Below are 19284 nucleotides of genomic sequence, written 5' to 3'. Positions count from 1 at the left end.
CAGACAAGAAATAAAAGGTATCCAGTTTGTAAAAAAGAAGTAAAACTTTCACTATTAGCAGATAACATGATACTATATATAGAAAGCTCTAAAGACTCAAAAAAAAAAAAAAACCCACAAAAACAAAAAACAAAAACCTACTGGAACTGATAAATGAATTAAGTCACAGGATGCAAAAATCATTGAACAGAAATCTGTTTCATTTCTGTACACTAATAATGAAGCAGCAAAAATAGAAATTAACAATCATGTCTACAACTGCACCAAAGATAATAAAGTATCTACGAATAAACCTAGCCAAGGAGGGGGAAGACTTACACTCTGGAAACTATAAATCACTGATGAAAGAAATTGAAGATGACTCCAAGTAAGAGAAAGACATTCCATGTTCATGGATTGTAAGAACAAATGTTAAAATGTTTATACTACCCAAAGCAATCTATAGACTAATGAAATCTCTATCAAAGTACCAAAAACAGGGTGCCTAAGTGGCATAGTCAAGTGTCAGACTCTTGGTTTTGGCTCAGGTCATAATCTCAGGGTCATGGGATCGAGCCCCACATCAGGCTCCATGCTCAGCACATAGTCCACCTGAGATTCTCTCTCCCTCTCTCTCTGCTCCTCTTGCTTATACTCACTCACCCTCAAATAAATAAATAAATCTTAAAAAAACAAAACATATACATACACAACAAAAGCGTTTTTCACAGTACCAGAAGAAAATGCTAAAATTTGTATGGAACAACAAAAGACCCTGAATACCCAAAGCAATCCTAAAACAAACAAACAAACAAACAAACAACTAGAAGTACCATAGTTCCAGACATCAAGTTATATTACAAAGCTATAGTGATCAAAACAGTATAGTACTGGTAAAAAAAAGAAAAAAATAGACACATTGAGATCAATAAAACAAAATAGAGGGCTCAGTCCAGAACCTGTATATTACAGGGAAATTTTATGACATAGATATACTAAACCTGAGCAATGTGGTTCAGAGCAGGCATCACAAAAATATCAATTCCTTCCCTGTTACTGTGTTAGCTAAAGGGGCGGTGAATCACTATCACCAATACATAACGTCTGTAATGGGTCGCTATGCTCAACTTGTATCAAATTAAAATCAAATTCCTTCTTCCAAATAAGCAGCCTTTCTGAAATTTCAGATAAACCCTGACCAAACAACTGAGACTGTAGGCAACTGAGGAATTCAATAAACTTAGGGGCCCCTGAGTGACTCAGTCGGTTAAGTGTTCCATCCTTGATTTTGGTTCAGGTCATGATCTGAGATCAAGCCCCATGGCAGGCTCCATGCTCAGCAGAGAGTCTTCTTGAGATTCTCACTCGCTTGTGCTCTCTCTCTGCCCCTCCTCCCACTCACGTGTGGGCGTGTTCTCTAAAATAAATAAATCTTAAAAAAAATTTTTTTAAACTCAAGGCCTGTTTTAGCCCCCAGACCAAAAGAACACAATGAAAATTAACATCCCTCCGTTACTATCTCATCATAGATCCAGGGTGTATTTAGAATCTCTGGGTACTGCTTAAGTGATCAAGAAATGGAAGTTTGAGTCAGCATGAAGCAAATTTTCACTAATTCAACTCTCTACAATAAGCACAGAATCTGTGGCCTGTGATGGTTTGTCCTCTCCCTTCAGCAGGATATATGAAAATACCTAAGAGGTGAACCAGTGCTATTGGAGGGAATTGAATTGAAGACATCAATAAAGAATAAGTTGGGTTTGCTTTGTTTTAGTACCATTTGATAAGTGTCTGTGCTGAAAATATGGGAATCCTAACTGCAAGATTCCAGAAACGGAATGTGCTTCTTCCCCAAGGTACTGGAATCCATTTTAACCCAATGATTCTATCACTTGACTCCATATGGAGTCTGAAAAACGGCTTTCTGTTTCCCATGTGTAGAATGAAAGCCTAAGATTTACTCAATGCACACAGAAAAACTTTTAATTTCAAAATTATACAATGAATTTATATTCATGGCAAATGTTCTTTAGAGAAACTTTATGCTGTTTTTTTTGGCAGTAAGATGTCAATACACAATGAAAGCCTACCATAAGTCAAGGAGGAATAAATGTATTTATTCAACTATGAATGTTGATTAGAATTACCAGAGGTTATAATTTAATTTGGCAAAACATCAAATTATCAATGATATAAGACAAGCTTCCTATGTTTCACCTGAAAAGAACTTAAAAATAAGACAAGTTTCAAAATACAGTTGCATTAGTTTAGACATCGTGGGGTATCATTGTTCCCCCAAAAAAGTTGGAAAAGCCAAAACATCTCTAACCTGATGTAGCTCAAGAATATCCAGTCTTTCCTAACTTCTCTCCTAAAGGGACCTAACAATTCCCTAACACACCCTAAAAACACTTCTAAAACAGCCCACTGACATTTCATTACACCACATGTGCTTCTTTGAGACATGAACCCTCCACGGTGAACACCCATGTCTCACATCCCTCCTACCTGGCACCCAGTTCCATTCCTGGCCCAGAGGACAGAAGCCAAGAAAAGCCTACGTGGGGCCAAAGATACATGTTAAGTCCCTATGGTGAAAAACAGGGCTCAGGACAAGTACACAAAGCTCAAAACTGGCCTGACAAACATTTTTAAAACTCAGAAACTAGTTTCTTCATGCTATTGACAAAAATATAGGTGTATTTAAAGAAAAATAATCTTCAAACTGCATGAATTTTTTGTTTAAATGATCTAGTCTCCTCCTCCCACCCCACAAACATCAGATATGCCACAAGTACTATAGACAACAGGCTGCTTTTTCACTGTACATGAATCAAAGGGGTTTATTTTAACGGACCAGGAATCAACATGTTAGGGCTACAAGAGACCTCAGACATCTACCAGGCCAACCCTTTCACATCTGGGTGTCCAAGATTTTTCCACCAAAGTCACACTGGCTGATCCAAGGCAGAATTTGCAATTACCTTGTTCACAGGAGAGGGCTCCGCTTCCCAGAGCAGCCTCCTCCACAAGAGACCAGGAGTTATTTTTATGTTGATACTGTTTACCAGCTCTCCCCAGCCATGCCATTTCTTAAATATGGCCCAACACATCTTAAAGTTCATGAACAAATCTTTCTTTTATTTTCGTATGTATAAAATATAATCAGATACTTAACTCCAAATAACTATTACACCAAAATATTAACTTATTGTTTCACCTTATTAAAAGGAACATTGGTATGCAATACAAAATATTGCACTTGATTATTTTCCCCATATGCAGTTTTCTGATGTTGTAATATACAGGAAACACTTCAGAATACCTTAACATTCTAAAGTGTGCAACCTATAAGACACTCTAAAGTGTGCACCTTACAAAACAAAGAATTACTGAATAATCAACACCTGAAAGCAAATATGCACAACTACGTCTGCAACATTTTTGATTACTTGTGATAATTGCTAATACATCTCTCAGCTTCCTCCACCCTTCCCTGAAGCAAGCAAAAAAATCTTACTTACCAAAAACATAGAACCGTATTCAAAGGTCTCATTCATAATTTCCTTTTTTAGCTCTTGTTTTTCCATAGGTGTCCCATTTTCTTTTTCACCCTTCTTTTCAGGGCTAATCCTATCAATGCTGGAGGCATATGTTATTTCCAAACATTCTGTGCTTTCCATTTTAACAGGGAGTATGTCTTTAATCTTCTGGAAAAAGGGAGCCACGGACCCGGTCTCACATGCTGAATTAGAACTTGCTTTGTCAACATCTTCCTGATTCGATTTCATGGCAGATGTTGTTCTTGGAACCTTGTGTGAAGCATTTTTAGAATGAGTTGTAACATGTACAGCCTGGCTAGTAATGAGTTTATTAAATTGCTGCTTATGCGTCTTGTTAATTAGGATTTCTGCTTTTGTATCTGCATTCAAGTCAGACCTTGGGGTTTTGCTCAAAGCTGTCAACTGTCTTGAAGAGAGAGATGAGGGTGGTGAGGCATTGGTTAACTGAGGACTGGGGGTGACCTTTGATAAAGCAGGGTCTTTGGACTGCAGCACTGGTCTAGACACAACTTTTGCTTTGACATTCTTGAAGTTTGGTCTTGGGTAACTTATAATTTCGGTTTTTCTAACTTTGCTCCCTATAGGGGTATTTATTTTAGATGTCAATTTTCCTAGATTAGGCTTAGACATGGTCATCGGTGCCCCCTTCAAGTTTGGTAAATTTCTAAGCTCTCGATGACTCTTCTCCATTTTACTACATTTCTTGGTCGCTTCAATAGGTGAAATAGAAAAGGTTGCATTTGGGGAATCTAAGATTGGCGTTGACATGCAATTTGTGTGATTTGTGCTAATGACCGTATCATTTGCATCCCAACTCAATTCAACTGATGAAGCCATCTTTTGTCCCGTTGGGCTACTCAAGATCAGTTCTGTGGTACGATTTTGGGTTTCCAAATCCTTTTCATTAGAGGCGTTTTGTGTGTCTTCAGCCACAGTGACTTTGCGTTCTGGGTTCAGTAGCTGGGCTTCATTTTTATCAAAAGCTGGCACCAGTAAAGGGCATTCATCATCCCTAAGAGAATTGGACACTGTTTCTCTTAGATTTTGGCCCATTTCCTTTTGCCCATATGAGCTCTGTGAATGTGTCTCACTATTTGGTTCATCTTTAGATAAACAAAAGAACTCTTGTAATACAGACCCATAGGGAACATCCATGCCCTCAGAAACTGGTGTTTGAGCTTGTATCTCTTTTTCGCCAACCACTCTTCTCTGTGACCCATCTGTGTAGTCACTGGTGACCTGTCCTGACGAATACTGACACTGATTGCCAGTATCTGGAACACCACTATCAGTTTGCATCACATCAGAAAACAATGTGTAAGTTGTGTCTTGGGCCTCTGCTGCTGGGGCTTGTGTGTTTTCAAAGCGGTCTTGATCATAATTCATTTCTCTCACATGTACCTCAGCAGAATGGGAAGATGTATGAATGGAACAGGATAAAGATGGATTTCCACTCCTTGTGCTGGTTGGCTGCAGATTTCCAGGGGTATGCAAAGACTGATCCTTTCCAATGGCATGACGTGTTATAAAGGTACAGTTAACATTATCCACTGTCATGTCAAATGTTTGGTTTAGCTCCAAGGCAGCAGGACAGTCTGCGTAGTACAAATCCTCGTTGTTGGGTTTCCACACGAAAGGCAGAGCTGTCTTAGCACTCTGGTCCTGAAAGGATTCTAGGGAATGACAACTGTTAGACAGGTACTTGGGCTCCTCTGTACTTACAACATGTGCGTAAGACTGAAGTGCCGAATCTTTATGGAGATCTAACACCTCCCTACCAATCAACTCACTTGAAGACTTCTGGCAATCAAGTACTTCCAAACACGGAGGGGTTAAAGCAACATTTTTGTCAATGTCTACAGCAGAGTTGGTTTCGTAATCAACCACCATGTCATCAGGCTTGGCGGAATTCCAATTCACATTACTGGCTGAAGAGTTTTGTGTATGTGGAGATTTTGGGTTGAATGCATATGCGTTTCCGTTTTTGTCACTCATAAATAAGGAATGCAGTTCATCTTCTGTCTTCTCATCTGAATTATCATCATTCATCCTGAATATTAACTTTAAACCTCTGCCATTTTATTCTCTTCGTTAAATCCTTTCAAATGAAAGGCAAGAAAAAATTGTCCATCTCCTAAGTTTTAGCACAGTTCAAAGTTTCTAAGATGCTTTGAAGTTATAATGATTTGCTGTTCCCTGGAAGAAACAAAATGATCAATTCAAATAAGTATTATTAAAATTAGTAAGTCACTGCTTGATTTCAATCACTTTATTTTTACATTTGGAACCTGTGGATACCTCTATCCACACTTGTGGATAGAGGTAAAAAAAAATATCTTTAGCTCAGTATCACCTCCTTTCAAAGATGCTTTTTTATGTGAGGAAATGGGGCAGAAGACAGAAACACTGCTAAAATTGTACCATGACTGCCTTTACATCTGAGATACCTTCTCTCCCCATATTCTCATTATTTGTCAGAAGAGAGAAGAAAATCTCAGAAGAGCCTTTCCTTCTTGTTGGTTAACCATTGATCCTAATTTGCTGAGGACAGTTCCAATTTATGCTTGTTGCCCCAACATAATTATAATAATATCCTTTCCATTTTCAGAAGGGTTCCTTATTGTGTCCATAAAGGGTGATTACCAGACAGACCTGTCAAACACAGCAAATGAGCTGAAGATCAATGAAGATTTAGGACATTTCTCTTTTCCCTGCTTTCATTTCTTAAACATACTTCAAAGTTGAAAAAAAAAAAAGTTGTTAATTCTTAATAGTTAAAGTGGTACTCTGTTGGAAGTCCCTAAAAGTGTTAAATTGCATGACACAGGATTTCTACTCTGAAGTACCTACTAAAGAGAAATGAAAACTTATGCCTACACAAACACTTGTACAAATGTACAGGATTAATAGAAGCATTAGTCATAAGAGGTAAGTAGAAGTCAATGTCAAACTGGTAAATAACAAAAAAAGACTGGTAAATACCAAAACATTGATACCCATTCAACAGAATAAACAATCAGCAAAAGAAAAAATGTAGTATTGACACAGCCACAACATGCATAGTGTTACAAATCAAAAATATTATACTAAGTGAAAAGCCAGTGGTAGACAACTACTTATTATATATTATATTTACATGAAATGTCCAGAATAGGAAAATCTATAGAGACAAAATAGATCAGTGATTCTCTAGAGCTGAGAAAGGGTAAGAGGGAAAGGAATGAGCATCAACTGCTAATCAGGATGATGTTTCTTTTGAGAGTCATGAAAATGTTCTAAAGACTATGATGATAGTTGCACAATACTATATATATATATATACACTATATATATACTATATATACCACTTAAAACTACTGAATTGAACACATAAAAGATCATTAAAAAACCCACTAAAGCTTTCCAATCCAAAGATTTCTGCAAATAACTAAGTTTATTATGCTTTTGGCCAAAGTTACGTGCCTAAAAAATGCATTCGATCAAAGACCCAATGTTCAAGAGAGGACTGCAAGTAAGTCACAGAGATATACATTCACTTGAATTGAATTTCTAATCCTGGTATTAAGGGTCAATCAGATGTCGCTGTTCTGACCTAAAGAAATAAAATATATATGAGGGGGGGAAATGACATTCCGTGACCTGTAAATTTGTGAATTAAGAGATCTCATTTTTCCATTTGGTAATCCTCTCTGTAATCAAACTTCAGTGACCTAAATACAACCAGAATTGGAACCATGGAAGAACTGAAAGGATCAGTATCTTCGCTAACAGTACTCTGTGTGTTTCTGGCCATGTATCCTGAAATCAGTTTCTACTGTGGGGAGAAAGAAAGGCTGCAATGTTCAGCACAATAGCATGCATGTGTGCGTATACAAGCACATACACATGCACACACTCAAAAGGACATTCTGAATCCTAAAATAAGGCCTATATGATTTATATATACTGATGGGAAATATAAATTACTGTTTTTCCACCATTAGGTTTTGTTTATTTTGTTTTTTGTTTAAGATTTTACTTCTTTGAGAGGGAGAGGGAGCCTGACTGGGGCTCAACCCCAGGACTCTAGCATCATGACCTGTACTGAAGGCAGATACTTAGCCAACTGAGTCACCCAGGAGCCCTTCCACCACAGTTCTGAAGTCAATAAATTCACTGAAGTAATAGTTGTTTGGCTAATACCCTAATAAAAGTTTTGCTAAGATGCATTAATTATGGGGAGTAGGAAATATGTTCAAGCTAAATATTTATTTTTTTAAAGATTTTTTATTTTATTTATTCATAGAGACACAGAAAGAGAGAGAGAGGCAGAGACACAGGCAGAGGGAGAAGCAGGCTCCATGCAGGGAGCCCGACGTAGGACTCGATCCCGATCCTGGGTCTCCAGGATCACGCCCCGGGCTGCAGGCGGCACTAAACCGCTGCGCCACCGGGGCTGCCCTCAAGCTAAATATTTAAACGAAGAAGTATATTTATTCACCTTTAGACTTATGTGTGTGGACTATAATTTCAAAAAGCAGTAAATACATTATAACTGTCTGTTTCCATGAAGGTCAATATTCATTTAAGAGATTCTAGTAGTAGTAGAAAATATGAGCACTATAAACAGAAGCTTTTAATGTAATTCAAAGAAATTTTTTGTCTACATAAACACAATCATTAGATTCAATTAAGGAGTTTTACTATCTGAGTTCCTTCTTCCAAAGTACGTAGAAAATTATGTTTTTAAAAAACTCTGATAAAAACCGAATAAATGATTCATATGTCAAGGCATTTCAAGTTACTTTTGAAATAAATGCATAATAGAATACAAATGTATAATAGGACACAGACATTCTATATTTAGTTTTTCCCCAGTTTTTCTCCTTTATAAATAACACTAAACATACTTGCAATCTTTGACTACCTATGCTTATTTCCTTTTGAACAACTTCCTAGAAATATAAGCATGTACCAAGGCAGGGCAGCCCAGGTGGCTCACTGGTTTAGTGCCGCCTTCAGCCCAGGGCCTGATCCTGGGGACCCAGGATCGAGTCCCACTTCGGGCTCCCTGCATGAAGCCTGCTTCTCCCTCTGCTTGTGTCTCTGCCTCTCTCTCTGTGTCTTTCATGAATAAAAAAAAAAAAAAAAAAAAAAAAATCCTTAAAAAAAAAAAAAAGCATGTATCAAGGCAAAGAATGTGATTTTTTTAAAGAGTCTTGATATAGTTCGCCAAATTGTTAGGTGGAAGGGGGGAGATTCTTTATTAAAAAAATATTCATATATATATATATATATATACACACACACATATATATATATGTAACAGATATAGGACCTGAGTTTTACTTTTAAAGTTCATGTATTTTATTCAGCATTCTCCCCCAAATATTTTTCCAAGTCATTATACTATAAAAACATTTCTAATGGTTGTTAAATTTCACTAAAGTTTAAATGTTTTACATTTATAAGTTAGTAGTTTACGAAGTGTAATGAAAAAACCCATCAACCATTCTAATCTTCACATGACTGCTTAATATATTTGTTGTTTTGTTGTGTTTTTTTTTAAATTCACAAACAACCAAACTAAGTGAGCAAAGCTATATAAAACACACACACACACACACACACACACAATGCATTGAGAAGTACTTCAGGAGAGTTTTGATAGGAAATGAATTTACAGAAGTATTTTCTACCTTTGTAGCTAAGAGTAAAGAATTTGCAGTACAAAGATTTGGATACTAAAAATTTCTTAAGATTATCAGTTATAGAATTAGTTGGAAGCTCAACTTTCTCTAAAGAAAACAAAAATTTCAAGTCATCACTATGAAGATAAATCCATGGTCAGGAAAGGATTCCCTCAGGAATTCTATCAAAAAAGCTGAAAGCTATTTTGCCTGAAGGCCAATTTCATTCCTTCCCTCCCACTTAAAGAACAGTACTACTACATGCTGGACTAAGTTTCTACTACATGCTGGACTCATGTTCTGTGATAATCTCACCTGATCCATGAATTTGTGTCTTTGTATTTCTATAACTCCAATGTCATTTGTGACACCTTCAAAGTTACTATTTGGGCAACGTTTATTATTAAGCAAAATCAAAAGTTAAAAAAAGGCAAAAAGGTTGAAATAAATTATTCTCCCCTAAAGAGTTCATTTCTCAAGTTGTCTTTCAGCAGCATTATCTATCAGAACAAACAGAATGGTCAAGTTTCCTTTTTAAGAATGTCATTTGGGAAAATAAAGAGATCTTTCTCAGAGAACATTTTGGATGAGGGAGAACAAATTCCCTACCTACTAAGATCTGAGAATATGATAGGCTAGCTCCTCTTGATTCAAGAGGAGTAAGGTTACCAAAATATATATTTTTATAATGATTTATAAGGTTAAAAACTATTTGTACTAAAAGAAAAGGTCAATGAAAATAACAGTGTAATATTTGAGCTATTTCAATACTTTTGGAAAGCATAAGATTACTTTCTAAATCTTAGTTTAAGAACAATGATTGTTGGGATCCCTGGGTGGCGCACCGGTTTGGCGCCCGCCTTTGGCCCAAGGCGCAATCCTGGAGACCCGGGATCGAATCCCACGTCGGGCTCCCGGTGCATGGAGCCTGCTTCTCCTTCTGCCTGTGTCTCTGCCTCTCTCACTCTCTCTCTCTGTGACTATCATAAATAAATAAAAATTTAAAAAATTTTTAAAAAAAAGAACAATGATTGTTTTCCAAAGGTAGAAATTCCATTTTTATTACACTGAACAGATACACCTAAAAAGATCATTTATATAAATGAAATCCTTGTGATTCAATTGAACTCACCATCATTATATTAATACTAGAAGATATTTCAAACATCTTACAAATAAGAAAACCACCTGTACGACAGAAACTACAGGACTCCGTCAAATGGGTTGCTAGAGGGATCCCTGGGTGGCGCAGCGGTTTGGCGCCTGCCTTTGGCCCAGGGCGCGATCCTGGAGACCCGGGATCGAATCCCACGTTGGGCTCCCGGTGCATGGAGCCTGCTTCTCCCTCTGCCTGTGTCTCTGCCTCTCTCTCTCTCTCTCTCTCTCTCTGTGACTATCATAAAAAATAAAAAAATAAAAAAAAATGGGGTGCTAGAACACTACTACTACGTTATGCAATAATTATGTGCTTTATTTGCCAACTGAACTATAAACTCGGTAGAGGCTTATACATCAGTACATATCTTCTACATCTTCCCATTACCTATAATATCTAACCTGGTAATTTGAACTTAGTACAGATAAACTTGCTACCTCATATGGTAATTAAGAAAGGTTTCCAGAAGTCATATACGGAAACTAGTTTCATTACTTTGTAACCATAAAGAACTTTAATTTTACTCCTTATTTATGTCTACATATGGCATACCAGCCTTAAGATTTGAATATAGTTATAATTTACAGCTTTCAAATCATGCAATCATGTCAGCTCTTATAGTTTTTATGAACTCACTAATCCTACCACTAAAGCTCCCTAGGCTTCAAAACCCAAAATATATCTGGTCTTGAACTTATTTTAGAACAAAAAAGACGATCTATGTACAATATCTGAGCTACCCATTTTATTTTATTCGAAAGTGAAAAATAAAGAAGTTGAACAAAAAATTATCAGCATGTGTTGCTGACATACTCATAAATCTCTCCTGTTGAAACCATTCAAGGTACTAAAAGTTTTACCCTTAAGCCTCATCATAGTATCATTTTTCACAGTTTCAGCTGGAATTCTTAAGTTAGCTCCTGCAACCTACCTTTTCACAAACTCGACCTCCTCCAGTAGAGTTTAGTAAAGCACATCTTACCCCTCAGAACCAAGAACAAGCGTACCAAATAGTCCATTTCCTAAGAGCAGGAGGGTTTCCGGTGAGGCCATTTAAACAGAAGGATGGCTAGCATTGGTTTAATGGATTTCAAAATGAAGGCTATGGAAGTTTCACAGCACAGCTGGTTTTACACACAACTGGACCTTTTGTGGAGAAAATGCAGATGGATTCAGTAGGTCTGGGTTGAGGCTTGAGATTCTGCATTTCTCTCCATCTCCTTGGTGATGGAGAAGCTCTAAATCCATGGACCACTGTTGGAGCAAGGAGGATGTAGCAGAGCCTTGAGGAAAAAATGTTCATCTAGACAAGCCAATCAATATGCTCTCTGTGGACTGTCAGAGCCAGTTACCTCCACACCCAACTATAAAACTTGTTACTCTGAAGATAGGCTTTCCTTACCTCTGAACCCTAATGTAGGCTTTTATACTTTCGTCTCTGAGCATGAATACTCCCGTTCATAGAAAACTGGAAATTTGTACAGTCATGGAGAATGTTGCTTCTAAATCCACCTGCAGAGGAAGTTCAGTTGGTATAATTCTCCTGCCCCATTCTGTCCTTTTACTTGCTCCACCCAGGAGAAATAGAGTGGATTAGTAGATTAGGTAAATTTGGGAAGACCTAGCTGGGCAAGGACTGGGGTGAGGGGAGTGTCCTTCACCCTAGGCACTAATTTTTTTTGAAGATTTTATTTATTTATTCATGAGAGACACAGAGAGAGAGGCAGAGACACAGGCAGAGGGAGAAGCAGGCTCCATGCAGGGAGTCCGATATGGGACTCGATCCCAGAATTCCGGGATTCCGCTGGCAGACGCTCAACCACTGAGCCACCCAGGCATCCCTCAGGCACTAAATTTAAGACAATAACTAACTGTGCCCCTTTGAGCCATATTGGAGCCTGAGGCAAAGAGAAAAGTCAGAATACCAACCCTACCTTGTAAGGGTATATATATATTTCATTATTATAAACAGAATTGATGGAAAAATCCATAATGTGTTAAGTATTACTTATCTTGATCACTGAAGGTTTCCTGGGACCCCTCACATTTGACTTGAGGCCAGGCCCTCACTCACCTGATCCTACCTTAGTCCCAATCCTGCTAACCACACAGTACAAACTCTCCCCTCCTCCCCCCGGAGCAGACCCTGTCCCTATGGCAGAGGGGTGCATGCGAGAACTGCCCTACTTCTGCTCTACAGTCAAGCCTAAGTGGGTCTTTCAAACATAGTCCAGCCCGTCAAACTACTTTTCATCTATAATTTGTCTATAATTGTGGCTAAAATTCTATAGTTATAGAATCTGCAATTATAATTCATCTACAATGTCATCCATAATAATTTATGGGCCTTATTCTTTTTGTTTCTCAAACATTCATAACCAGAAAAAAAAAAAAAAAGGCACGAACACTACTCCTAAGTCAACAGCCAATCCTGAACATGTACTGACCACAGCCCTGGAAGCCAGAGCCCTGGTGAGCCAGCCACACCCCTAAGGTGTAGGATCATGGAGGAGGTCCACGGAATCATCCAGAAAGGACTGCAGTGGCTGCAGCAACCCAAAGAAGCATATGGGGTTTTGGGAAGTGACTTTTCACAAATTGTTAAAATATTTTCTCCTGAAACAACCAATTCAGCCACTCCTAATAGCATTCTTGAAAAGGGGTTATTCTTGGGCAGCCCGGTGGCTCAGTGGTTTAGCGCAGCCTTCAGCCCAGGGCGTGATCCTGGAGACCCTGGATCGAGTCCCATGTCGGGCTCCCTGCATGGAGCCTGTTTCTCCCTCTGTGTCGCTGCCTCTCTCTCTCTCTCTCTCTCTCTCTGTATCTCTCATGAATAAATAAAATCTTTAAAAAAAAAAAAAAGGGAAAGAAAAGAAAAGGGGTTATTCTTCATTGCGCCCTCTCAGTACTGTAAAGATATTAACTGAAGGAACAAACCAGGAGAAAACAACAAGGAGTAACACCTACAGGAGCAAAACACGCGTAGAGTAATCCAGGCCTTTGCCATGAGCAACGTAGATGGCACTTTGGCTCAAAGCACAGGTCAGGTGTTTTTACATATTGGTGGTTTGCCACCTATATCTGGCTAATCCAGCTCACTTTTTCAGTGAGGAGGATGGTTTTAAATAGCACAGATTGAGGAAAAACTTTAAGCTTAAGACCATACATCTTTTTGATCTGAGTAGGAAACTCTAGCTCATGGCAACTCTATCGGTAGGTGGTGTGGCCGGTTCCATGGAAGGAACACTGCACAAGTCTGTAACTCAAAGAAAACAAGGCCCAGGCTGCATAGCTAAAACAAAACCATTCAGACCTCAGCACAAGCACTGGCTTTTAGCACGCTTTTTGTGCATGCCACACGGATACACCTTCAACTACCCTCCTGGCAGGTGTGTGCAGACAGCTGGTAGGCAGATACCAGTGTGACACAATTACTCTAGGCAAGAGCATCTTTACAGGCCCTTTTTGACATGAGTGGCCGACACGGTACTTATTGTTTTAAAATAGCAAAGCAGCTTTCTGTCCCCCCTACAGAAAACTAGATTGTTCCCAGCTTTAAATTGTTAATAATAGGTCTGATAGGCAATGCTAGGCTAGTAAGTCACTGAAATTCACTCTGTATTTGAGAACAAGAAGGTAGTGGTGGATGGGAGAAGCTGCAATCCATGTGTTGTTTTTTTTTAAGGACTCAAGAATCACAACTTCACATGTGCGCGTGTGCACACACACACTCACACCCCCACCACCACAGTGTTCCCAATAAGCACTTGATTGGATTGTTAGATATTAGAGATCAATCTTCCTCAGGAATCATGTTTCTTAGAAGTAGATTCAGAGCAAGAGGCAGTAGAAGTAGCTCTTGTGGCAGAAATCTGAAAATGCCTGTTCGTCAAAGAGTGAAAGGTAGGTCACTCACTAGGCAGGGCTCAGCTGGTGCCACAGCAGTCTTCATAAACACTATCAACTACATTCCAAGAATGTGATTTTTGCCCTGATTATTTCAGGATTAGAGGATTGGGTTGTTTTCAAAACGTGGTGATTTGGGGGCAGTGGGAAGGAGAGAAGACCATTCTGTGATCACCTGCATCCTCCTCACACACCAGGGGCTGAGAACCAGCACAACTTCAGACACCACGAGAAGACATACCTTCTTGTGAAGCAGCCCAGACTATGGCTTCCAGAACAATCAGACCACCGAGGCTTCTAGAATACTTTAGCCTGGTAAGCTAGGCTTATTGGAATTTGATTCTGGGGTTTTTGTTGTTGTTGTTTTGCTTCAAAGTCTCCAAAAAAAAAAAAAAAAAAAAAAAAAAAGATGTTGTGAGAAAGGGCACATGAGCAAGAAGGGGACAGAGAGAGGGAGGGAGGGAGGGAGGGAGAAGTAGGCTCCCCACTGAGCAGGGAGTCTGACACGGGGCTCCATCCTGGGACCCCAAGATCATGACTCAAGCTGAAGGCAGACACTTAACCAACTGAGCCCCCAGGCACCCCTATTTTGAACTTTTCACTCCATTGGATTTTAACATATTGGACTTGAACTTGCAAAGTTAGACCATCCTACAATTAATTTTTTTCCTGGGCATGTGACAGAAGTTTATTTTCAAATGTAGGCACCATTATGTCCCTGGCACCTTAACTTTGTCACAGGATCTCACTACACACTTCTAAAAAGCTATGCAAGACAACATGGCTGTAGATCATTTGAGATTGAAAAGAGGAAAGCAAACTTAAGCCCTGAGCACAGAGTGGGATTGATATAATTAATTATAATCTTGGGATTGATATAATTAATTGCCAGAGCCTTCCAAATCTCTACTGCTCTTCAGAAGTGCCAGGAAGGTGCCCAAAGGGACAATGGACTGAGAAGCAACCTCCTGAATAGGAGGCACTGATTAACCATGGACTAAATTGCAAGCATGGTATGTGAAGAGAACAAGAAGTAGGGATGTTGCAGGGGAATGCTTCTTCCAATGGGGGAGTTCAGTATATCCTTCTTTGCTTTAATCTGACCTTTTACTTTCATCCTGCCCAAAGTAGTACAGTAATGTATCTGATTTGAAAATTTGGGAGAATAAACAGAGCTCCTCCCACTGTCTTCCTGGGGATGTTTCAGCTCGTGGAGAGCACGGGAGCACTCTATCTTCAAGAGCAGCCCTGTGGTAACTGCGAGGACCAAATTCTGGGGTGTTCTGTTAGGGAGCTTCTTTTTTTTTTTTGTTAGGGAGCTCCCTGATCACTCACACTAAGCTATCCCCTTCCAAATAGCCTTCAACAAAGATTGTTTGATTCTTCATAGACCAGATACCTTACTCCATCTCATTTCTCCATTGCTCCTCAACAGAGGTGGAGAAGAGGGGTATTACTTATCAGACAAAAACTATGTAATACTTACTGACCTGTTTTTCTCTAATTCTTATCTTAAATCTATGACTTCTGTGAAGTCTACTTCTTATTCTGGTAAAAATCCACATAAGATTATTTTTAATTGTACCATTATATAGCATTAAGCACATTAACAATCCTGTGCAATCATCATCCATCTCCAGAATTTTTCATCTGAGATGAAACTCTGTACCCATTAAATGATAACCTCCCATTCTCTTACCCCACCCCTATCCACCACCATTCTACTGTTGTCTAAATAATCTGACTGCTCTAGGTAACTCAGAGGAATCACATCATATTTTGTCCTTTTGTGTCCATCTTAACTCCTTCAACATAAGGTTTGTCCATGTTGTAGCATGTGCTAGTATTTCTTTCCTTTTTAAGGCTGAGTAATATTTTATTGTATATGCCACATTGTTTATCCATTCATGCATTGATGGATACTTGGATTTCTTCCACCCTTTTACAGTTGTGAATAATGTTGCTATGAACATCAGTGAATGTCTAGCTCCAAAATCCTGCTCGTAATTCTTTTCAGTATGTACCCAAAGTGGAATTAGTAGATCATATGGTAATTCTAGGTTTAATTTTTCTGAGGAATCACAACTGGTTTCCATAGCATCCCACCAGCTATGGAGTATCATTGTACATCCCCACCAGCAATGCAGAGTTCTAATATATTTACATTTCACCAGCATTTTCTGGTTTGTTGTTTGTTTTTTGTTTGTTTGTTTGTTTGTTTTTATATAAGAGAGACCCTAATGTTTGTGACGTGGTATCTTCTTCTGGTTCTGATTTACATTTGCTTAAGGATTTCCTGATGCCAAGCATCTTCTAATGTACTTAATGGCCATTTGCTTACCTCTTTTAGAGATATGTCTATTCAAGTCCTTTGCCCATTTTTGAAATAATCTTTGTTATTGAATTAGTTAACTTTGTAAAAAAAAAAAATCATGATTTAGGGGCTTATTTTCCTCTTCTCTGGGAAGCAGGATGGACTTAAATAGTACACTGGAACAGAGATATTTTTCAACTCCTATTATGGGTTGAACTGTTTCTTCCAAAAAGATATGTTGACATCCTACCCCCGGTACTTATGAATGGAACCTTTTTTTGGAAATAAGATCTTCACTGATGTAATCAAGCCACGATAAGGTCATTGGGGTAGGTCTTAGTCCAGTAGGACTACAATCCTTATAGAAAGAGAAGAAACACAATAATGCCACATGGAGATGCAGACACACCCAGAAGATGGCAATGGGAAAGCAGAGACTGAAGTCACGCTGACAAGGCAGTGAATATGCAAAGCTACCAAGAGCTAGGAATAGGCAAAGAAGCATCCTCCCACAGAAGTTTCAGAGGGAGCAGGGACCTACTGACCCCTTGAATTTAGACTTCCCGTCTTCAGAACTGTAAGAATAAATCTCTGTTGTTTTAGGCCACCCATTTTGTGGTGCTTTGTCACAAACTAGCACAACTCCCTTCATAGAAAATTAATGCATTGTTCGAGTCCTTTTATGAATTGGTTGTTTAGAATTCAGAACACAGTTTCCATTATTTAAAAAAAAAATACACAAACAATTGTTAGGATTCCAGACAGCCTATACATGACATTTTAACCCATACTGGAACATAACTATTGCCCAGAAATACTGCTATTTCCCCCAGAATTATGGGAAATACAGCCAGGATTGCACATGTGGCCCCAAAGGTTAGAAACCACATATCCCTTGCTGCAGCCATAGCCCCGAGGAGACAGTAATTACTCTTCACCCATCCACTCAGAGAAAGTGATTTCTTGTTCTATGTTGCCCAGACAATGAGAAGATCTCCATCCTTGCTCCCCTTACCCACACCAGCTGTACAGGTAGTGACAGGAAAGATTAGACGACCTCCAGAACTCTCTCCCACCACTTGTAAAGGCAGAAGTCAAGAGTCTTTCCTGTTAAAGAGGAGTATCAGTGGAAAAGATATTTGGGGTGAAAATCTTGGTATAAATCCCAAAGTAGCTTTGTCCTTGAGAGAAGCCTACATGGGTAGCAACTAATAGTTCAAATGGTTAGCACTCTTAGAAATAATAGAAAAGGATTTTTTTAATTATAAATATAATGTGAGTTTAGAACCTTAAATGCTAGTGGGGTGAAGACCATGAGGCATGAACACTTGCCCTCTACCCCTCAGGACAGGTGCAGTGCAAAAGCCATCTGGAACTTTAGTGGCTTAAATGTCCAGGGGTTCCGGCAGGGAGCCCCACTCACACTCATGGTCAACCTGAAGTCAGCCTGCTGGAGTCTTCATCTCAAAAAACAAACAAACAAACAAAAAAATAACCACCACCAACAACAAAAACAAACTTCCATGATGTTCAGACACTAGGAAAGGACCACAACCAAGTGCCCCACTCACTCTTAAAGCCTCTGCCAAGAAGTGACACACATTACTTCTGCTCACAGTTCACCAAAGCAGGCCACAGGACAACACCGTCAGCCAAGTTGGAAAGTGCGATCTTACCCTTGCCAAGGAGTGAGAGAACTAGATATATTTATGCAGAGCTTTAGTGTAGTTTTAGAAGAATTTATCTCCACTACAGGTGTGAAAATCAGTAATGGAAATCTCACTACAATGAAGTCAAGAAGTTTTGATAGGGAGAGATCTCATGTCCTACTGCTGCAGACCCTACAGGAAGAGACACACTCGACCTTGCATACATGTACTACTCTAGACCACAGCCAGAGGAAGAGCTGCTTTCCCCATCCACCAAGAAATAGGTCAACCAATGAGAAACCATCATACTTTGAACTCCCAGTTTATTCTAATGGACTTGGCAGTTTTTGGTTTAAGATTTTATTTATTTATTCATGAGAGACACAGAGAGAGAGAGAGAGAGAGGCAGAGACACAGGCAGAGGGAGAAGCAGGCTCCATGCAGGGAGCCCGATGTGGGACTCAATTCCAGATCTCCAGGATCAGGCCCTTGGCTAAAGGCAGCCCTAAACCAGGGAGCCACTCGGGCTGCCCATGACTTCTTTTTTCTTTTTCTTTTTTTTTTTTTTTTTTTTGCCCATGACTTCTTAACAGCCTTCCCAACTGACCCCTTTTCTTCTTAAAAAAAGGATGCCTCAGGGGATCCCTGGGTGGCTTAGTGGTTTAGCACTGCCTTCAGCCCAGGGCCTGATCCTGGAGTCCCAGGATCAAGTCCCACATCGGGCTCCCTACATGGAGCCTGCTTCTCCCTCTGCCTGTGTCTCTGCCTCTCTCTCTCTCTTTCTCTCCCTCTCTCTCTCATGAATAAATAAATCTTTAAAAAAAGAGAAAAAAAGAAAAAAAGAAAAAAGGATGCCCCCTGGACTTGTCTACGGTTTTGACACAGCTTGTTTGCCTGGATTGCAATTCTCTCATTTCTGAACAGACCCATCTTCTGGTGGTAAAATAACAGGCAGTTTTAGTTTTAAGGTTAACATGGGGTAATTATGTCAATATTCAGTTTATGGCACATCATACAAACATAGGATCTTCACTAAAATCTGCCATGA

At 39.2% G+C, this 19284-nt stretch overlaps 1 protein-coding gene across 5 annotated transcripts in view; it reads right to left on the bottom strand.

Annotated features, from left to right (window-relative positions):
- Positions 1 to 19284, bottom strand: part of MTUS1 (microtubule associated scaffold protein 1) — a 166735-nt gene that overhangs the window by 111339 nt on the left and 36112 nt on the right. For all 5 annotated transcript variants that reach the window (XM_072776164.1, XM_072776167.1, XM_072776165.1 and 2 more), the window contains exon 2: positions 3504 to 5738. In XM_072776164.1, coding sequence (XP_072632265.1) covers positions 3504 to 5591 — 2088 coding nt within the window. In that variant the 5' untranslated portion in view covers positions 5592 to 5738. The remainder of the gene's footprint in view (positions 1 to 3503; positions 5739 to 19284) is intronic.

This window comes from Canis lupus, chromosome 15, assembly GCF_048164855.1.
Source record: "Canis lupus baileyi chromosome 15, mCanLup2.hap1, whole genome shotgun sequence".
Lineage (NCBI taxonomy): Eukaryota > Metazoa > Chordata > Mammalia > Carnivora > Canidae > Canis > Canis lupus.
This window is presented reverse-complemented; position numbering and strand designations above follow the sequence as displayed.